This window comes from Mizuhopecten yessoensis, unplaced genomic scaffold, assembly GCF_002113885.1.
Source record: "Mizuhopecten yessoensis strain PY_sf001 unplaced genomic scaffold, ASM211388v2 scaffold7147, whole genome shotgun sequence".
Taxonomy (NCBI): domain Eukaryota; kingdom Metazoa; phylum Mollusca; class Bivalvia; order Pectinida; family Pectinidae; genus Mizuhopecten; species Mizuhopecten yessoensis.
In genome coordinates this window covers 343,427-360,529 of record NW_018406904.1, presented here as the reverse complement: position 1 = coordinate 360,529, position 17,103 = coordinate 343,427, and the positions used below count along the sequence as shown (strand labels likewise).

At 37.7% G+C, this 17,103-nt stretch overlaps 1 protein-coding gene across 1 annotated transcript in view; it reads right to left on the bottom strand.

The window, feature by feature from the left end:
- Window positions 1–8,233: 8,233 nt before the first annotated feature.
- The window catches only part of LOC110453168 (DC-STAMP domain-containing protein 2-like), a 12,796-nt gene continuing 3,926 nt past the window's right edge, over window positions 8,234–17,103 (bottom strand). The window contains exons 2-4 of the mRNA XM_021502019.1: window positions 14,158–14,822; window positions 12,254–12,525; window positions 8,234–9,937 (exon numbers count right to left, since the gene is read on the bottom strand). Of these exons, the coding sequence (XP_021357694.1) occupies window positions 8,629–9,937; window positions 12,254–12,525; window positions 14,158–14,822 (2,246 nt within the window). The 3' untranslated portion in view covers window positions 8,234–8,628. The remainder of the gene's footprint in view (window positions 9,938–12,253; window positions 12,526–14,157; window positions 14,823–17,103) is intronic.

The window sequence follows — 17,103 nt, the reverse complement described above, 5'->3', positions numbered from 1 at the left end:
CCCCCCCTGTCGTCTGCATGTAGATATCGTAGTTGTAGCACAGATACTAACCCTGTCTGTCAATACACATATCACATTGACAGTCGAGGCTGGTTCCTGTGATTGTAGCATGGACTAGTCTTTACTTGGTCAATAGACCGCACAAAACCTGTGATAATGCGCTGTAATTCTAATGATTGAAATGGGAAATTCTAGATTTGATATCTGTAATCCCTTCATCAAACTGGGAATCTGGCAGGGTAAAATTGCTGTGATGATAGAAGGCACATATACTATGTATTTTAAGAAAGACCTCTGTTTGTCTGCTGTTTCCTTCGTGCAAGTTAAATATTGGATACAGTAATGCGGTGATTTACTTTCTCTAAACGTTTCCGATCACGTTCAGTATTCAATGCTATTTTATTAGCTCACCTGGCCCTTCGGGCCATGTGAGCTTATGCCATACTGCGTCGTCCGTCGTCTGGCGTCCGTCCGTCAAATTTTTCTTTTGAATGACTTCTTCTGAAGAACTGTAGACCTAGGGTCATGATATTTGGCCAGTAGGTACCTGGGATGGAGTGCTATAAAGTGTCCTCATTAAAATGACCTTGACCTACTTTCAAGGTCACAGCGGTCAAATATGTGTAAATTTTCAAACAACAATATCCTAAGAACCATTTGAACTAGAGTCATGATACTTGGGTATGTTATGAAGACCAGCAGTGCGAATATTTTTCTCAGTCACAGTTATGAGGTCAAAGGTCAAATTTAAATGCTAGTTGGGGGTTTAAATGTCAACTTTAGTTAAAATCTTTAACAATCTTCTTCTCAAGTTCCATAAGGCCCAGGGTCATGATATTTGGCCAGTAGGTAGCTGGGATAGAGTGCTATAAAGTTTCCTCATTAAAATGACCTTGACCTACTTTCAAGGTCACTGGGGTTAAATATGTTAAAAACTTCAAACAACAATATCCTAAGAACCATTTGGACTAGTGTCATGATACATGGTATGTTATGTAGACAATCAGTGCAAATATTTTTCTCAATTACAGTAATGATGTCAAAGGTCAACTTAAAGTGCAAGTTGGGGTCCAAGGTCAACATGAGTCAAAGGCTTTAACAATCTTCTTTTCAATTTACATAAGGCTCAGGGTCATGATATTTGGCCAGTAGGTACCTGGGAAGAAATGTTATAAATGTTCCTCATTAAAATGACCTTGACCTACTTCCAAGGTCACTGGTGTCAATTATGTTAAAAACTTCAAACAACAATATCCTAAGAACCATTTGGACTAGAGTCATGATACTTGGGTATGTTATGTAGACCAGCTGTGTGAATTGTTTTCTTTATTACAGTAAAGAGGTCAAAGGTCAACTTTAAGTGCAAGTCGGAAGTCAAAGGTCAATATGAGTTAAAAGCTTTAACATTAAAATTTCAAGTTTCAAACTACAATATCTTCAGAACAGTTTAAGAGATGTTAAAATGTCTTGTGTTCTAGTTACCAAATTTGGTCTTAAGTTACCTATACGTCAGTTGCATGTAACAAAAGAAACAGGTGAACGATACAGGCCCTCTGGGCCTCTTGTTTTTATAAAACCACTTCGAAGGAGCCGAGTGCCATATCTTTTATGTCACTTCCTTGCTCCAAGACACTTAGAAATGAGAATGGCAAAGTCCTAGGGATTGGTGACTTATTTTCTCACCTAGATTTTGGAGAAGACATCCTGACACTTGTTATATGTAGTGAAATCTCCCGTTATGTACTTGTTCGATTTAATATGGTTAAGTGTGTCATATATTTCCGGGTTCTCACTTCTCTAACTTTTTGTAGATGGAATATTTTCTGTGTTACTTTATAATAGGACCAGAATTTATTGTCAAACAGATCTGGTTACACTTTGATGTGGTTTAAAACTCCAGACACCCTGGTAGCATTCTTTACACTAAATCATTATTTACACATAAACATTATTTCATACTTTTCTCCTGTGGGAAACGATTCACGTACGAAATCATAGTTTCATACTTTTCTTTTCCGTGGTACTTTCTATAAACCTGGTTTTTAGCTCACCTGCCCAAAGGGCAAGTGAGCTTATGCCATGGCGCAGCGTCCGATGTCTGTCGTCCGTCGTCCGTCGTCCGTCCGACCGTCTGTCAACTTTTCCTTTAAAATGCTACTTGCCCAGTAGATTTGGACTAAATTTGGTCTGGAGTATCCTTAGGCCAAGGGGAATCAATTTGTATAAATGATGGGTCTGGCCCCCCTGGGGGCTGAGGGGCGGGTCCCAATAGGGGAAACATAGCAAATTCTTTAAAATCCTTCTTCTGTAGGAATGAAAGGATTTGGACTAAATTTGGTCTGGAGCATCCTTAGGCCAAGGGGACTCAATTTTGTATAAATGGTGGGTCTGGCCCCCCTGGGGGCTGAGGGGCAGGCCCAATAGGGGAAATATAGCAAATTCTTTAAAATTCTTCTTCTTCTGTAGGAATGAAATGATTTGTTCCATATTTGGTCAGAAGCATCATTGGGGGAAGGGGAACCAATTCTGTAAAAACCGTGGGTCTGGCCCCCCCCTGGGGGCTGAGGGGCGGGGCCCAATAGGGGAATTATATAGCTAATTCTTTAAAATCCTTCTTCTGTAGGAATGAAAGGATTTGTTCCATATTTGGTCTGAAGTATCCTTGGGACAAGGGGCACCAATTTTGTATAAACCATGGGTGTGGCCCCCAGGGGCCTGAGGGGCAGGGCCAAATAGGGGAAACATAGCAAATTCTTTAAAATCCTTCTTCTGTAGGAATGAATGGATTTGGTCCATATTTGGTCTGAAGCATCCTTGGGTGAAGGGAAACCAATTTTGTATAAATTATTGGTGTGGTATCCCAGGGGCCTGAGGGGTGGGGCCCAATAGGGGAAACATAGCAAATTCTTCAAAATCTTTTACCATATAGATTAAGAGATTTTATCCTTATTTAGTCTGGAGCATCAATGGGCCAAGGGGACTCAATTTTGTATAAGCATGCAGTGGGTGTGGTCTCCCAAGGGGCAGAAGGGCGGGGCCCAATAGGAGAAATAGAGGTAAAACCTATAAAATCCTTCTTCTACCATAGGGATTTAGGGATATTATCCTAATTTAGTCTGAAGCATCCTTAGGCAAAAGGGACTCAATTTTGTATAAACGGTGTGTCTGACCCCTCTGGAGGCAGAGAGGCGGGGCCCAATAGGGGAAACATAGGTAAAACCTTTAAAATCCTTCTTTTACCATATAGATTAAGGGATTTTATCCTAATTTAGTCTGGGGCATCAATGGACCAAGGGACTCAATTTTGTATAGGCATGCAGTGGGTGTGGTCTCCCAAGGGGCAGAAGGGCGGGGCCCAATAGGAGAAATAGAGGTAAAACCTTTAAAATCCTTCTTCGACCATCGGGATTATGGGATTTTATCCTTATTTAGCCTGGAGCATTCTTGGGTCAAGGGGACTCAATTTTGTATAATTGGTGGGTATGACCCCCCTAAGTTGCATATAGGGGTGGGGCTCAGTTTGAAGTTTGTTCTCACTATATCTCAAGTACTGGATGGATCTTTCTGAAATTTCATATGTACTTACAACTACTACTTCATACCAATTATTAGCTCACCTGGCCCGAAGGGCCAAGTGAGCTTATGCCATAGTGCAGTGTCCGTCCTGTGTCCGGCGTCCGGCGTCAATATTTTACTTTAAACAACTTCTTCTTAATAACCAATAGGCTTAGGATAATGATATTTGGCCAGTAGCATGCTTGGAAGAAGGTTTACCAAGTTTGTTCAAATGAATGACCTTGACTTATATTCAAGGTCACAGGGGTCAAATATGTTAAAAACTTTAAACAACTTCTTCTGAATAACCAAAATGCCCAGAGTGATGATTTTTGGCTAGTAACATGCTGGGATGAAGGGCTACTAAGTTTGTTCAAATGAATGACATTCGTCCATTTTCAAGGTCACTGGGGTCCATTGTCTTAAAAAATCTTTATACAGCTTCTTCTGAATAACTAAGAGGCCTAGGCTAATGATATTTGGCCAGTAACATGCTAGAATAAAGGGCTACCAAGTTTGTTCAAATGAATGACCTTGACTTATATTCAAGGTCACAGGGGTCAAATATGTTTAAAACCTTTAAACAACTTCATCTGAATAACTAAGGAGCCTAGGCTAATGATATTTGGCCAGTAACATGCTAGAATGAAGGGCTACCAAGTTTGTTCAAATGAATGACCTTTACTTATATTCAAGGTCACAGGGGTCAAATATGTTAAACACATTTAAACAACTTCTTCTCAATAACCAAAAGGCCTAGGATGATGCTATTTGGCCAGTAGCATGCTGTGATGAAGGGCTGCCAAGTTTGTTCGAATTAATGACCTTTACTTATATTCAAGGTCACATGGGTCAAATATGTTTAAAACCTTTAAACAACTTCTTCTGAATAACCAAGAGGCTTAGGATAATGATATTTGGCCAGAAACATGCTGGGAAGAAGGTTTACCAAGTTTGTTCAAATGAATGACCTTGACTTATATTCAAGGTCACAGGGGTCAAATATGTTAAAAACCTTTAAACAACTTCTTTTGAATAACTAAGAGGCATAGGGTTACGATATTTGGCCAGTAGCATGCTGTGATTAAGGGCTACCAAGTTTGTTCAAATCAATGGCCTTCGTCCATTTTCAAGGTCACAGGGGTCAATTGTCTCAACAAATGTTTAAACAACTTCTTCTGAATAACTAAGAAGCCTAGGATAATGATATTTGGCCAGTAGCATGCCAGGATGAAGGGCTACCAAGTTTGTTCAAATGAATGACTTTTACTTATTTTCAAGGTCACAGGGGTCAAATATGTTTAAAACCTTTACACAACTTCTTTTGAATAACTAAGAAGCATAGGGTTACGATATTTGGCCAGTAGCATGCTGTGATTAAGGGCTACCAAGTTTGTTCAAATGAATGATCTTCGTCCATTTTCAAGGTCAAAGGGGTCAAATATGTTAAAAACCTTTAATTAACTTCTTCTCAATAACCGAAAGTCTTAGGATGATGATATTTGGCCAGTAGCATGCTGGGATAAAGGGCAACCAAGTTATTCAAATGAATGACCTTTACATATATTCAAGGTCACAGGGGTCAAATATGTGAAAAACATTAAACAACTTCTTCTTAATAACCAAAATGCACAGGGTGATGACATTTAGTCAGTAGCATACTAGGATCAAGGGCTACCAAGTTTGTTTAAATGGATGACCTTGAATCATATTCAAGTTCACAAGAAGCAAACTTGTTCAAAATATTTAAACAACTTGTTCTGAATAACCAAAAGGCTCAGGATGTTGATATTTAGATAGTAGCATGCTGGGATCAAGGACTATTGTGTTTGTTAAAGTGAATGACTTTGACTCATATTCAAGGTCACAGGGGTCAAATTTGTTGAAAATCCTTAAACGACCTCTTCTGAATAACCATGGGTGCCAGGATGTTGATACTTTGCAAGTTGCATCCTGAGATGAAAGGCTATAAAATTTGTTCAACATAATGACTTTGTTCTACTTTCAATCACCGGGGTGAAATGTTTAAAAAAAAAACCAGGTTCTTTTGAATGAATTTTAATCATAAATACTGATATTTTGCCTGTAGTTTTATTTTAGATCACTTCTAAGGTTACAAGTGTGAGATTTATACCAGGTGAGCGATGCAGGCCCATTGGGCCTCTTGTTCTTTCCACATTCGGAAATCCTAGTTCCATGTATTATATTTCCGACAAATTTCGTTTTATTCGTTTCACTTCCAGGGACACCGGTATTACCCTGTCCATTTCCAGGGATAGTGTTTTCTTTTTTCTACACTTCCGTAGAGTTTCGTTTTATACTTGACACCTTTGGAACGCTAGTGTCATATATGACAATCCCATACATATTGTTTTTGTGTATTGCTTATTTCCCCCTGTTTTCCCTCTAGATCTGTTATTTGTACCGACAACCTGGTCTCAACTATAAGCTAATAATGGTGTTTTCCCCAGAAGTTGGGAAAGTGATATTTACAATATATAGTAACATCTAGTAAGTGTATCCTTTATACAGTTTTTAGGTTTATGGCGTGTAAACCGAACCTTGTAATCCAGCTCTCTTTCCGGACGATTGTTTTCAGGAACGCTATAATAAGCTATGTTTATTTACCGATACAGGATCTATAAAGATCCTCTTCATTGGACTGAAAATATAATATTGAACTATTTAATAATAGATGAATGTGACGTTACTTGGATCATTAACGTATCTCAGATCTATAATTATAAAGGAGTTCCTGATTCTCACATTTTCCTGAAGATTGTTCCGTATTCTTACAATTCGCAATGCAAAAAAGTTCTTGCAAATATCTAGTCCAGAATGTTGTGGAAATACTTTCTTTGTGATTGATCATTCAACATCTTAACTAAATCCGTTGCACAATTATCGTAAATATTGCTTGTTATTTTGAACACCTCAATCATGCCCCCTCTTATTCTTTTGTAGCTCAGATTTTTTTATAATAATTGTGTTACACTTTTTTTTATTCATCCGAAGTTGTTGACTAATTTATTTTTCAACAGAAATCAAAGTGTCCGAAATGAAGAGGCACATTATCGCACATAAGAGTACAAGACTCGAGGGTTACTATCACTAAAAAAATGTTTCTGAATCCAGCCTTCTTGGATATTTAAGATGAGTTCCCGTACATTTTTGGTTTATTAAGCTTTTGTATGATGCTTTTGTTATTTAATGAATTCAAATCTTACTGGCTTACACAAACTAATGGCAATTAATGAAACAGGTTTATGCACTAGGATACGTTGCAAAAGGACATCCCGTTGTGTTTTCAACCGTATCAGAGCTAAGCTACTGTCGAACTTAAAAAAAACTAAGTGAGCGGAGGCTCATATAGACATATCGCTCATCCCCTTCCCCTCTCACTAATCCTGCTTTGTCCGTGACCTTTGACCGTTTAACCCTCACCAACAAATTCTAATCAGGAGTATATCTCAAGTCATCATACTATGGTTTAAATATGACCTTAATGCCTTTAGCGGTTCATGAGATATCCTGTGCACAAGCTTTTTACTACGGATGCACGGACGCACATGCGGACGGACTCACAGACAAATCAATTATTATACATGTATATCTTGGATTTTGACGATTACAATCAATATATCTTTTAGGTGATCGAATGACGAGAACAAACCATAACTACTTAATCAACTGACACCCAACTTTTAAAAATGCTAAGAGGCTTTGATGCACTCTACCCGTAACCATAGCACAAATCGACGCAGTCATTCTATATTTTGTCGTTTATTAAATATAACAATGCGATACAGATGATGCGGTTAAAATATGGCATAGTAAATAATGGAACAAATACAATTTCAAATACCAGAAGAAGTCATTATAACTTCTTAAGAATGTCAAAACAATGTCTTACTATATTCATATCCTTATAAGCGATGGTATGTAGTATTTCTATTTAATTTTAAATAGTATCAGTGTATCTAAGGTTAAATCACATATTAAATTAAGTCATATACACAAATATTTACATCTGTTACAATGGATATAACAGGAAGAACTAACAGTGCGGTAGGAGTGAGTTCTTGATTGAAACATATTTTATTGCAGATTTGCAATGGGATTAGGCACAAGTAATTCCAACTTATGAAGCCATCTCCCAGAAATGTATTATAAAATGTACATGGCAACATCAACAATAAATTTTTCACAGATCATAAATGAAAATGACAAAGAAAAAAATGAAGATAGAGAAGAACGAAAGAGTGTAGGATAAAAACAAAGAGAAAGAGAGAGAGCGAGAATTTAAAACCTACCACTGTCTTTAATAAACTGTATACGTAGTAGTGGCAGTTCGACAGAAACGAGAAAGAAATTTAAAAGAGTATCCCAGCATCCATACATGTTTGCCTGCTTGTATATTAAAGTTGGATTTGCTAAATAGATAATTAAAATAATTAGGAACAAACTGAATGAGCTTTACCATATCATTCAAATACCATCCTCGATATCCAGGGGTTACGCTCACTTTACTCTCTACACCCCTGGAATATGTCATACAGTAGCAAAATTGAAGGCTATTCGATTGGTCTCAGGTAAAAAAAACCTGGCCATTCGCTAGGCTGATACTTGCCTTTTGAAGATTACAAAGGGGCGACGCCCGACTTCAAAGTCTGTCACTTTTTACCGTTACGTGACAGCGATATTCTTTTGATGTACATCAACAGATCGAACTAGTCTTCTTGTCTCATCAGCAAGGTGGCGCAGACTGAGCCTTCGATATTTCTATGACATATTCCAGGGGTGCAGAGAGCGAAAGTGAGCGTAACCCCTGGACATACAGAATTATGAGTTCTTGATTGCAGTATAAAGGTTAAACTGTGAAACATTTTATCATTTTTCCTATTTTTGACTTTGACTTATGATGTATAATAGTATTAAATTGAAACACGTTATTCAAAATAAAGAATACACACACCGACCGTTATAGCCTCTTCCATCCTATACTATCAGTGTATGTTTGACGAAACAAGCAAAAGCAACAGAAAATTACTGGTCAGATCATGTAAGGCTGCTTCAATACTTTTGCTGACCCTTCGAGAAACTGACCACTCCACGCTTCACACTTTTTGATGTGTTTGTACATACGATGCACTTTTTGTTCATTTCCATGAAGCATTCCATACAGTATACACCATCACATCCTGGAGTAGGGCAGACGTGGAACTCCGACACGCCAGTGAACTCCTCTTTACATCCGAGACACACGGTCTTTCTCTGTGGCGTACACTTACAATTACCGGGCATGTGGTCCGAGAGAAATATCAGAAATGGGACGTGAGAAAGGATGCTGTTCTCCTTTCTTCGAGATTTCAGATTCTTTGAAAACCAAAGAAGTTTTGACTGCCGTTTAAGACGAATTTTTTCATGCAAATATTTTATACGTTCTTGTTCCTGAGTTGGGTAGAAATAGGCGGCTATTTTCCTACGTATGCGCAATCCATATGCCTGTGTAAATATAAAGACGAACGCAACGAAATACAAAACAGAAAGAACCAGAATGGTTTGCACGTTTGGTTTCTGCGGATCAGGCAAACACTGTGTTAAATTAAAATTAACGGCAAAGTCAGTGTCTACTTCGAGAACCGCAAGAAGACTTCCTATCATTTTAGCAATAAAGCCGCTACCGACGACACCAAGAGAGACATTGCTATCACCTGTTACACTGACGTTGATATTGCCGAACTGCTGCATAACAGTGAGAACGTAGAACAGAACATAATCTGCAATGATGACAGCAAGCGTTATAAGGAACTGCAAGCTGACAGAGACAGCTCCTACCTTGACCATTTGTAGTTCTGCTGGGGACAGGAGCTTTGATCTAGTATCAATATACTTTCGTTTCTCTATCTTTTTCAGCGGTAACACCGCCTTCTTGCCTTGTTGCTTACGTTCGTCATCATACCGTTTGAATCGCCTCGATATGTATTTGTTATCAAAGTGATCCTTTGTACGATACTTTTTGACGTAGAGGGCTGATCGGATGAAAAGAAACAGGAAAGGAAAGGCTAAAATATACTTTATAATTTTGATGATTTTATAGATCAGCTCCGTCCTTTCTTGTATGTCTGCGCGAACATTCGCCATGATTTGTGCAGCAGTCTGGGATGAGTTGATTTTCCCATACAAATCCGAGTTCGAATTTACGCCAAACTCGAAGAAATCTGTGAGTGTGTATATAAGGTCGCGTGTTTCTCTTAGTGCAACGTCTGTGACGTCCTGAAATAAATTCAAGACAGAGCAGAGACCACTCCCTGGCTTGACTACGACACACACGTCGGATATGTCAAGCACCCGGCATACTGCAGAAGCAAAGCGTTTATGCCTACAAAACAAAATCAACGGATTCGTTAGTTTACTTGTTGGGCGCTGTCGATAACAACGGGCGGGTCTCTATAATTTGTGTCTATTTTCAAATATTGTAAATCATTAAGTTATCTTCCAAATATGTGTTTTGTGTTCTGTGTAACTGTTCCTCAAACGATCTGTTTATTGGCGAACAATCCGAAAAAAATATATTCAATGATAAATATCTTTGTGAATGTAAGAGTGGTTTGGTAAAGGACATTAGTTCATCTCAAGCTAGAACTGAGGTAGACTGATAGGTAAAATAAGTTTTTGCAGAAACATATCTCGCTAAATCAGACATAATTTCTCTGCTTTTGCTACCTCAAGTCACCTTTTCTCTCCGTGTACTGTGACCACCTCAAGTCACCTATTCTCTCCGTGTACTGTGACTATCTCAGGTCACTTATCCCCTCTATGTACTGAGCCTACCTTCGGTCGCCTTTCCCTCTATATACTGTGACTACCATAGGTCACCTCTCCCCTTTAGTGTGAGTAACTACGTCAACCGACCTATTATGTCTATGTATTTCGACTATCTCAGGTCACCTATTCTCTTTATTTAGTGTGACTATCTCAGGCAACCTGTCCCCTTTATTTAGTGTGACTATCTCAGGTCACCTATTCTCTCAGCGTACTGTGACTATCTCACGTCACCTCTCCCCTTTATTTAGTGTACCCATCTCAGATCACCTACTCTCTCTCTGTGTAGCGTGACTAACCCAGGTCACCCTCCCTTTTATTTACTGTGACTATCCAAGGTCACCTCTCCCCTTTATTCACTGTGGCTATCTCAGGTCACCTTTCCTCTCTGGGTACTGTGACTACCTCAGTTCACCTCTTCCCTTTATTTACTGTGATTACGTCAGCCGACCTATTATGTCTATGCACTATGACTACCCCAGGTTATCTCTTTTCTTTCTGTAGTCTGGATAACTCAGCTCCCCTCCCCCTTATATGTACTGTCTACCTCATGTTCCACAGAACATTGAGGAGAGGGTTGACATAAAGTTACTTCAACACATGGAGTTAGCCATAGTATATAGAAACGAAATGTCACTCATGTCACCTATTCTCTCCGTGTACTGTGACTACCTCAAGTAACCTTTTATCTCCGTGTACTGTGACTACCTCAAGTAACCTATTCTCTCCGTGTACTACGACTACCTCATGTCACCTATTTTCTCCGTGTATTGTGACTACTTCATGTCACCTATTCTCTCCGTGTACTGTGCCTACTTCAAGTCACCTATTTTCTCCGTGTACTGTGACTACTTCAAGTCACCTATTCTCTCCGTGTATTGTGGCTACCTCAAGTAACCTATTCTCTCCGTGTACTGTGACTACTTCAAGTCACCTATTCTCTCCGTGTACTACGTCTACCTCATGTCACCTATTCTCCCCGTGTACTGTGACTATCTCAGGTCACTTATCCCCTCTATGTACTGAGGCTACCATACAAGTGTTGAATGTAATGAGAATGTAGCTTGTCATAATTGTGTAAAATTGCATTTTTTTCCTGCTTACCTACCCGTATACAATTACACTTATTGGAGAGAAATTGAAATTTCTAAAGGAAATGTAATAAATGGATACATACTGTTTCAGAATGTCTTACTGATTAAATATGTTCAAATGTTTCAATATATGCTGATCGGCAATACAGATATGTTTAACACAAAGACGTCGTGCCAGAGTTGTAGAAAGCTTGATAAGTTTAAAGATAAGTGAACTCAAAATTATCTTCTAGTATGATTTTAAAAATATTAAAATTCCATGCTTAAACTACATGTTGTAGAATCAAAAGTGTTTGTTGTAAATTTCATATTAGTCTTAAAAGTTCTCTTGGAAATATGCGTTGACGGCACTTTGGGCTATTCAGGATTAATCCACTCAACGTTTGTGTTATCGCTACTCTATGTGTATTAAAGAAATAAGAATATCACATTGACCATTCTTAAAAATGCTTTCAATGTGAAAAAAAACATTTTGCATCATCCTCACGTCAAACTGGGGGACGAAGAACCTGTCAAACCCGTCTTTTGATTGTTGCGTCACAATGAGGACCTTTAACATTTCTTACTTGCCAAGTATATTCTCTTGCAAAAGTTTCTGGACAATTAATCAAAGACATTTTGCTACAATGTGAAAAAAAAAAAAAGAAACAAACCTGAAAGGTATTGACCGGAAACTATTAGGTATCGCTTTACGGCGGGATTTCATCACAATGATTGAATGGTGCATGTTTAGACAATAAAATATAAGTTAACGCCAACTTCAAAATAAACTGTCTTACCTTCTTCGTTCTGAGCACTCTGTCGTCAACGGTTGATAACGATGTTGCCATGGTAGCGACCAATAACACGCTCTTTTTCTTCGTCGCTTTCCAAACACGTTGCCAATAGTATCTATCGCGCCTTTGACACCATCCCCAACGGTATTTGCTGTGTCCACAACACCGTCAGCGATTTTGTCTAAAACTTCTAATTGTTTTTCACATTCTCGCTTTGCGTTGTTTATTCCATCGACACACTTCCGGTAGACATCGTTAACACCTTGTGTACATTTCTGAATAATGAAAAGATAGTTGATAACTGAGTGGTTAGCATGAATATTTAATGCTTTAATAAATGTAATTGCTTGTCCTCATCAATCGGGGTTGGAAAACAATATATACTACATGTTTTCTCCCTACAATTGACGTGTGAGTTATCCCCCTTTCCCATATTAAAATAGATCAACAGCAGCGAGTAACGTTTGATTCTTAGCTTGGTTCAGCTTCTGTACGAGTACCAAACAGCTGACTGGTGAGTGATCAGAGAAATACTATTGGTTTTAGAAAATCCAAACGATTATCTGTTTTGCTATGAAATTATCAGTATAAATAAAGTCTGAACCTGCGGGTCGGCCATATAGCTAACACTGCCGACAACAGAGGTTGTAAATTCATCTTTTTGCTGCACGGAGACCCTTAATTAGTTTTTTCTTTTGTGTGACGTCCATTGTGTCATACACTTGATGCCGTGTCTCGACAGTTTTTGTTGTTATAATTTCATATCAATTTCTTTCTTTTTCTCAATCTTATTAGTAATCTCTAATCATTTTGTGATCTCTCCTTGGTTTTGAAGTGTTAAGTTGAGATACCATACTCTTCAATATACATGTATATCCTAAAGATTATCAAACAGCAAATGGACACATAACAAACCAATCGAGGAGCAACATAGACGAATCTCGAGTAAAGCTGCTGATTTACTGGAGAGAAAGCATAATTTCTTACTGCATTCCTTTTAAAGGGCGTATCATCACACAGAATACAAGATATGAAAATCAATATGGGATCAATAAGTATGGAAAATACTATCTAGTTATATAAAGATTTTAAAAATTAACTTCATATTTAGGTTAATATTTAAAAGGTGATATCATTAAATTAAAAATAAAATATGTTTCGGGTCAAACGGTTAATTGTAAGAAATACACCAAAAAATACCCATTTTGATGCACGTCTATATATTCCAGAATTAAAGTGAAAATTTTGATTTTATGATATACCTTTAACAGATTGTCAAGATACCGCATACGGGAAACATCAGCGACAAATCAGAGTTATCTAACTCTAGTCTCTAACGAAATTTCTGGATGTAAATTAGAAGAACAAAACCATACAACTACAAGCAGTCAGAAATCGTCATAACGGTATAAATAATAATTAAATCAGAATATATATTATTTGATTAACCACTTGCCCACATCACAACCAAAGAATGGCAAAGAACTAAAGAATACCCCATTCGGGTACCATCAAGAAAGGGAAATATAGACGGAATTGTGTAATATCCACAGACGCATGACATTAGTATTATTATGATGATAATTGTTCATGAATTGAAGTAAATGGGAATTTGATAGGAAAGGTAATGGACGTAGGTATTGGATGCCTCTAAACATACTCGGAGAGACACTTGTACAACATATTATTGATTTGAACCAAAGGGTTTGTGCTAATAGAGAATGTAAATTTTTCTTTGTGTTACACTAGCTTTTATTTAATGATGGTGAAAATACTGAAGGGTGATACTGATATAATTACACGTACACTCACCTTCCCCAGCACAAATATAAGAACTTTTGTTTTGATATATCTTAAATGTTTTCGAACGATATTTCAAACGAAAATTAGTAATTATTTATACATACTTTTGCTGCGTCCCGTACGGCAGACGCTGCCTCCTTAATCTTTCTGTCGACTGCTTCCACCTGTTCTGTCACCGGATCGATGACCTTTTGGAAACGTTGACCAATTGTTTGCAAGTCATCTAATGAATCTTCAATTGCTCTGGCTATTTGCCTAATTGGTTCCTCCAACTGTTTGCGCAAAAGCTGACTTTGGTTGTAGATGAGTTCCGACGTACACGCCATACTGTTTGACACCTGATTAGCGTTGTCCGAAATGTTCATCACTGGCCCAGAAATCAGGATATAAAATATTGTGGCTAACACGGCTACCCTCCCACGTCCCGTGCAGATGGAAGGAATCATCACCATCACCACACACCGGAAGTGAGTGGACACTGCCAAACCTATGCTCATCATCACCGTTATTCCTATTGTTATCCAACCGGAAATATCGTAGTCGTATCCAAAACTAAATGTGATCAGTGCGTAAAATAGACCCCCTGTGGCCACGCCCCATAATATACCAAAGATTGCTTTCAGGCAACGATGTTCTCTTGTTCCGCTCAGGAACAATTTGTACAGAAAACTATCCGGGTTTTCTTTAATTCTTTGCCATCGTGATGGCGGCTTCTCACCAACCGCTGATTTACTTTTCTTCATTATGGTTTGTTTGTTCGAATCGATATCTGAAATGAAACAATACCCAATGATTAATACCAATTCACAACTTCACCGTCGTAAATGTTCTTTCCCAACTACGTCGATGTACACAAATTTACGTACTACAAAAGGACTATATTGGTTTAACAGATATAGATCAAGTAATCTTTGCAGCCAATTTTATCAGGAAGGAATTTATAAGAAAACAACAAAGCGTCATATCGACAGTGATGGGCGATATGTAATGCTAAATGCGCTTTATTTAGAGATATGTGTACATCAAGATATATAGATTATTCCTAGACATTGTGTTATATATTGGGATTACCAGAAATGGCACACGAACATAAGATAATGAAGCGCCAATAAAGAAACAATCTTGGATTTATTGCAAGCCAGTTTTTAAAATAGGCACGAAAGAGACGCGATGGCATGGTAATGCAAACAGAGCTTAAAACAATGGCTCAGAGCAATGGTACTGTTAAAGCATGCACCGAAATAAAAAAGTGATGTCAGGAGATTGAATATAACTATAAACCGATGGAAAGGGAAATGTCGAGAGGAATGGTATCGACACCGTGGCATTATAGCATTAGCAGAGTCAAGAATACAGAGACGAGGTAATACTATAAGGCGACTTAAACACATGGATATAGTATCAAAAGTTATTCGACAAAGAAACATTACAAAACCAAAATACTGGAAATATACAACCGTTAACAACCAGTATATTAATGAAAACCTAAGTAGATTCAAGTTGGTACGTTTCCATTTTTGACGCCATGAGTTCATTTCCACTTCTGGCAGATAACTAGTTGTTTGCTGACGAATTGAGCTAATTTTCATAACTAGTAGATGCAGGTCTTTTTTTTAAAAGTCAAATTAATAAAACAATTGTTGTATATTTCGTTCACAGTTTTGCAGACTGGATTTAATTAGGCAGGATAAATAGATATACTATATTAAATAAGAAAAAGAAAATGATTTAATCGAATATTTTTGTATTACTTGATAAACAATATGGAATTTGTAACACTAAATGTTGTTAAACTAAACTTATGAAGCAAAATATATAAAACCATTAATTTTCGTATGCCTTTTGATGTGAAAGTGACATACTCGTCTCTAATCAATGGCAGAGAAGTCGATGTTTAATAGAATATTAATAATTTAATGTGACATTCTCAAAAACATGCTACTAAGAATTCTCCGTATGACCTCTGATGACAAAACAAATTAAATACGCCCACATGAATCCTGTGAATAATTAAACGTTGCTGTATTTGACACGATGGTAGGTCACATAGTTCCGTTCAAATGTATTCCATGATGCCTGATCTTCTCATTTATATAGTTCGGTTTAAATCTATATCATACAAAGTGTTATTCTAGAAATCTCGAAATGTGTTATAAACAGGCAGGGACTGTAAAAACAGTTTTAGTTTTGTTCAAAATCTCAAAAACGGAGAAACCGTGAAGAAGAGTTGGCAGTAAAATTTACCTTTGTCGAATCCTTTCGACTTTTTTGTAAACTGATTTCCAATTATGAAACAGTATAATCAACCCAAACTGAACTAAAACAAGTAAAATTTTGTAAACAAAAACCTGTAGTACATGCAAATACTTTTGTTCGTTTTATTTGGTAAAAGGAGAGCGACAAACTGGTTTATAACCAATGACATAGGATTTGATGATTATAGAATATTGATAGGTTTAGGCAACTCTGACCCAGTCAAGATTCTATAGCACATCGCTTTTGTGTTTGTTCACCGAACCGCGAAGTCATCGAGAGCCACTCTCGATCAGCCCGCGCTTGCGCACTAGCGTTAAAATCATGTCACCAATCTCGCCGAGATGGGAGTGTTTTGATAACGGTTAGCCCTGATTGGGACTGTGTATTAGTAGGTCTTCTTTTTATTCCAGGGATAGGGCTATCGTTGCCACTATTTCTAGCCTTTCGGCTGGGTTGGTGGCTATTACAACAAATCACATTTCATACAGCACGTTCCAGTGAAAATAATGCTAATATTGACACTTTTTGACACAAAAACAGCACAAGTTATTTGTTATTTTTTGCCATAAAAATTAGTACTACATATCAAAAAACTATTCAACTTTCTATCACTGTAAATTTCAAAATGAAGTATTTTTGAAATGAGCTGATCCCCGAATGCAGGCGATACTTTTTTGTTGGGTTTAACATTTCCGGTTGTTTACGTTTTTTAACAACACGTGTCCTTCGTTACCAGACGAGTAATTTCATCTGTGACATCGCTATCGTTCCAAATAATGCAAATCAAATCAGGC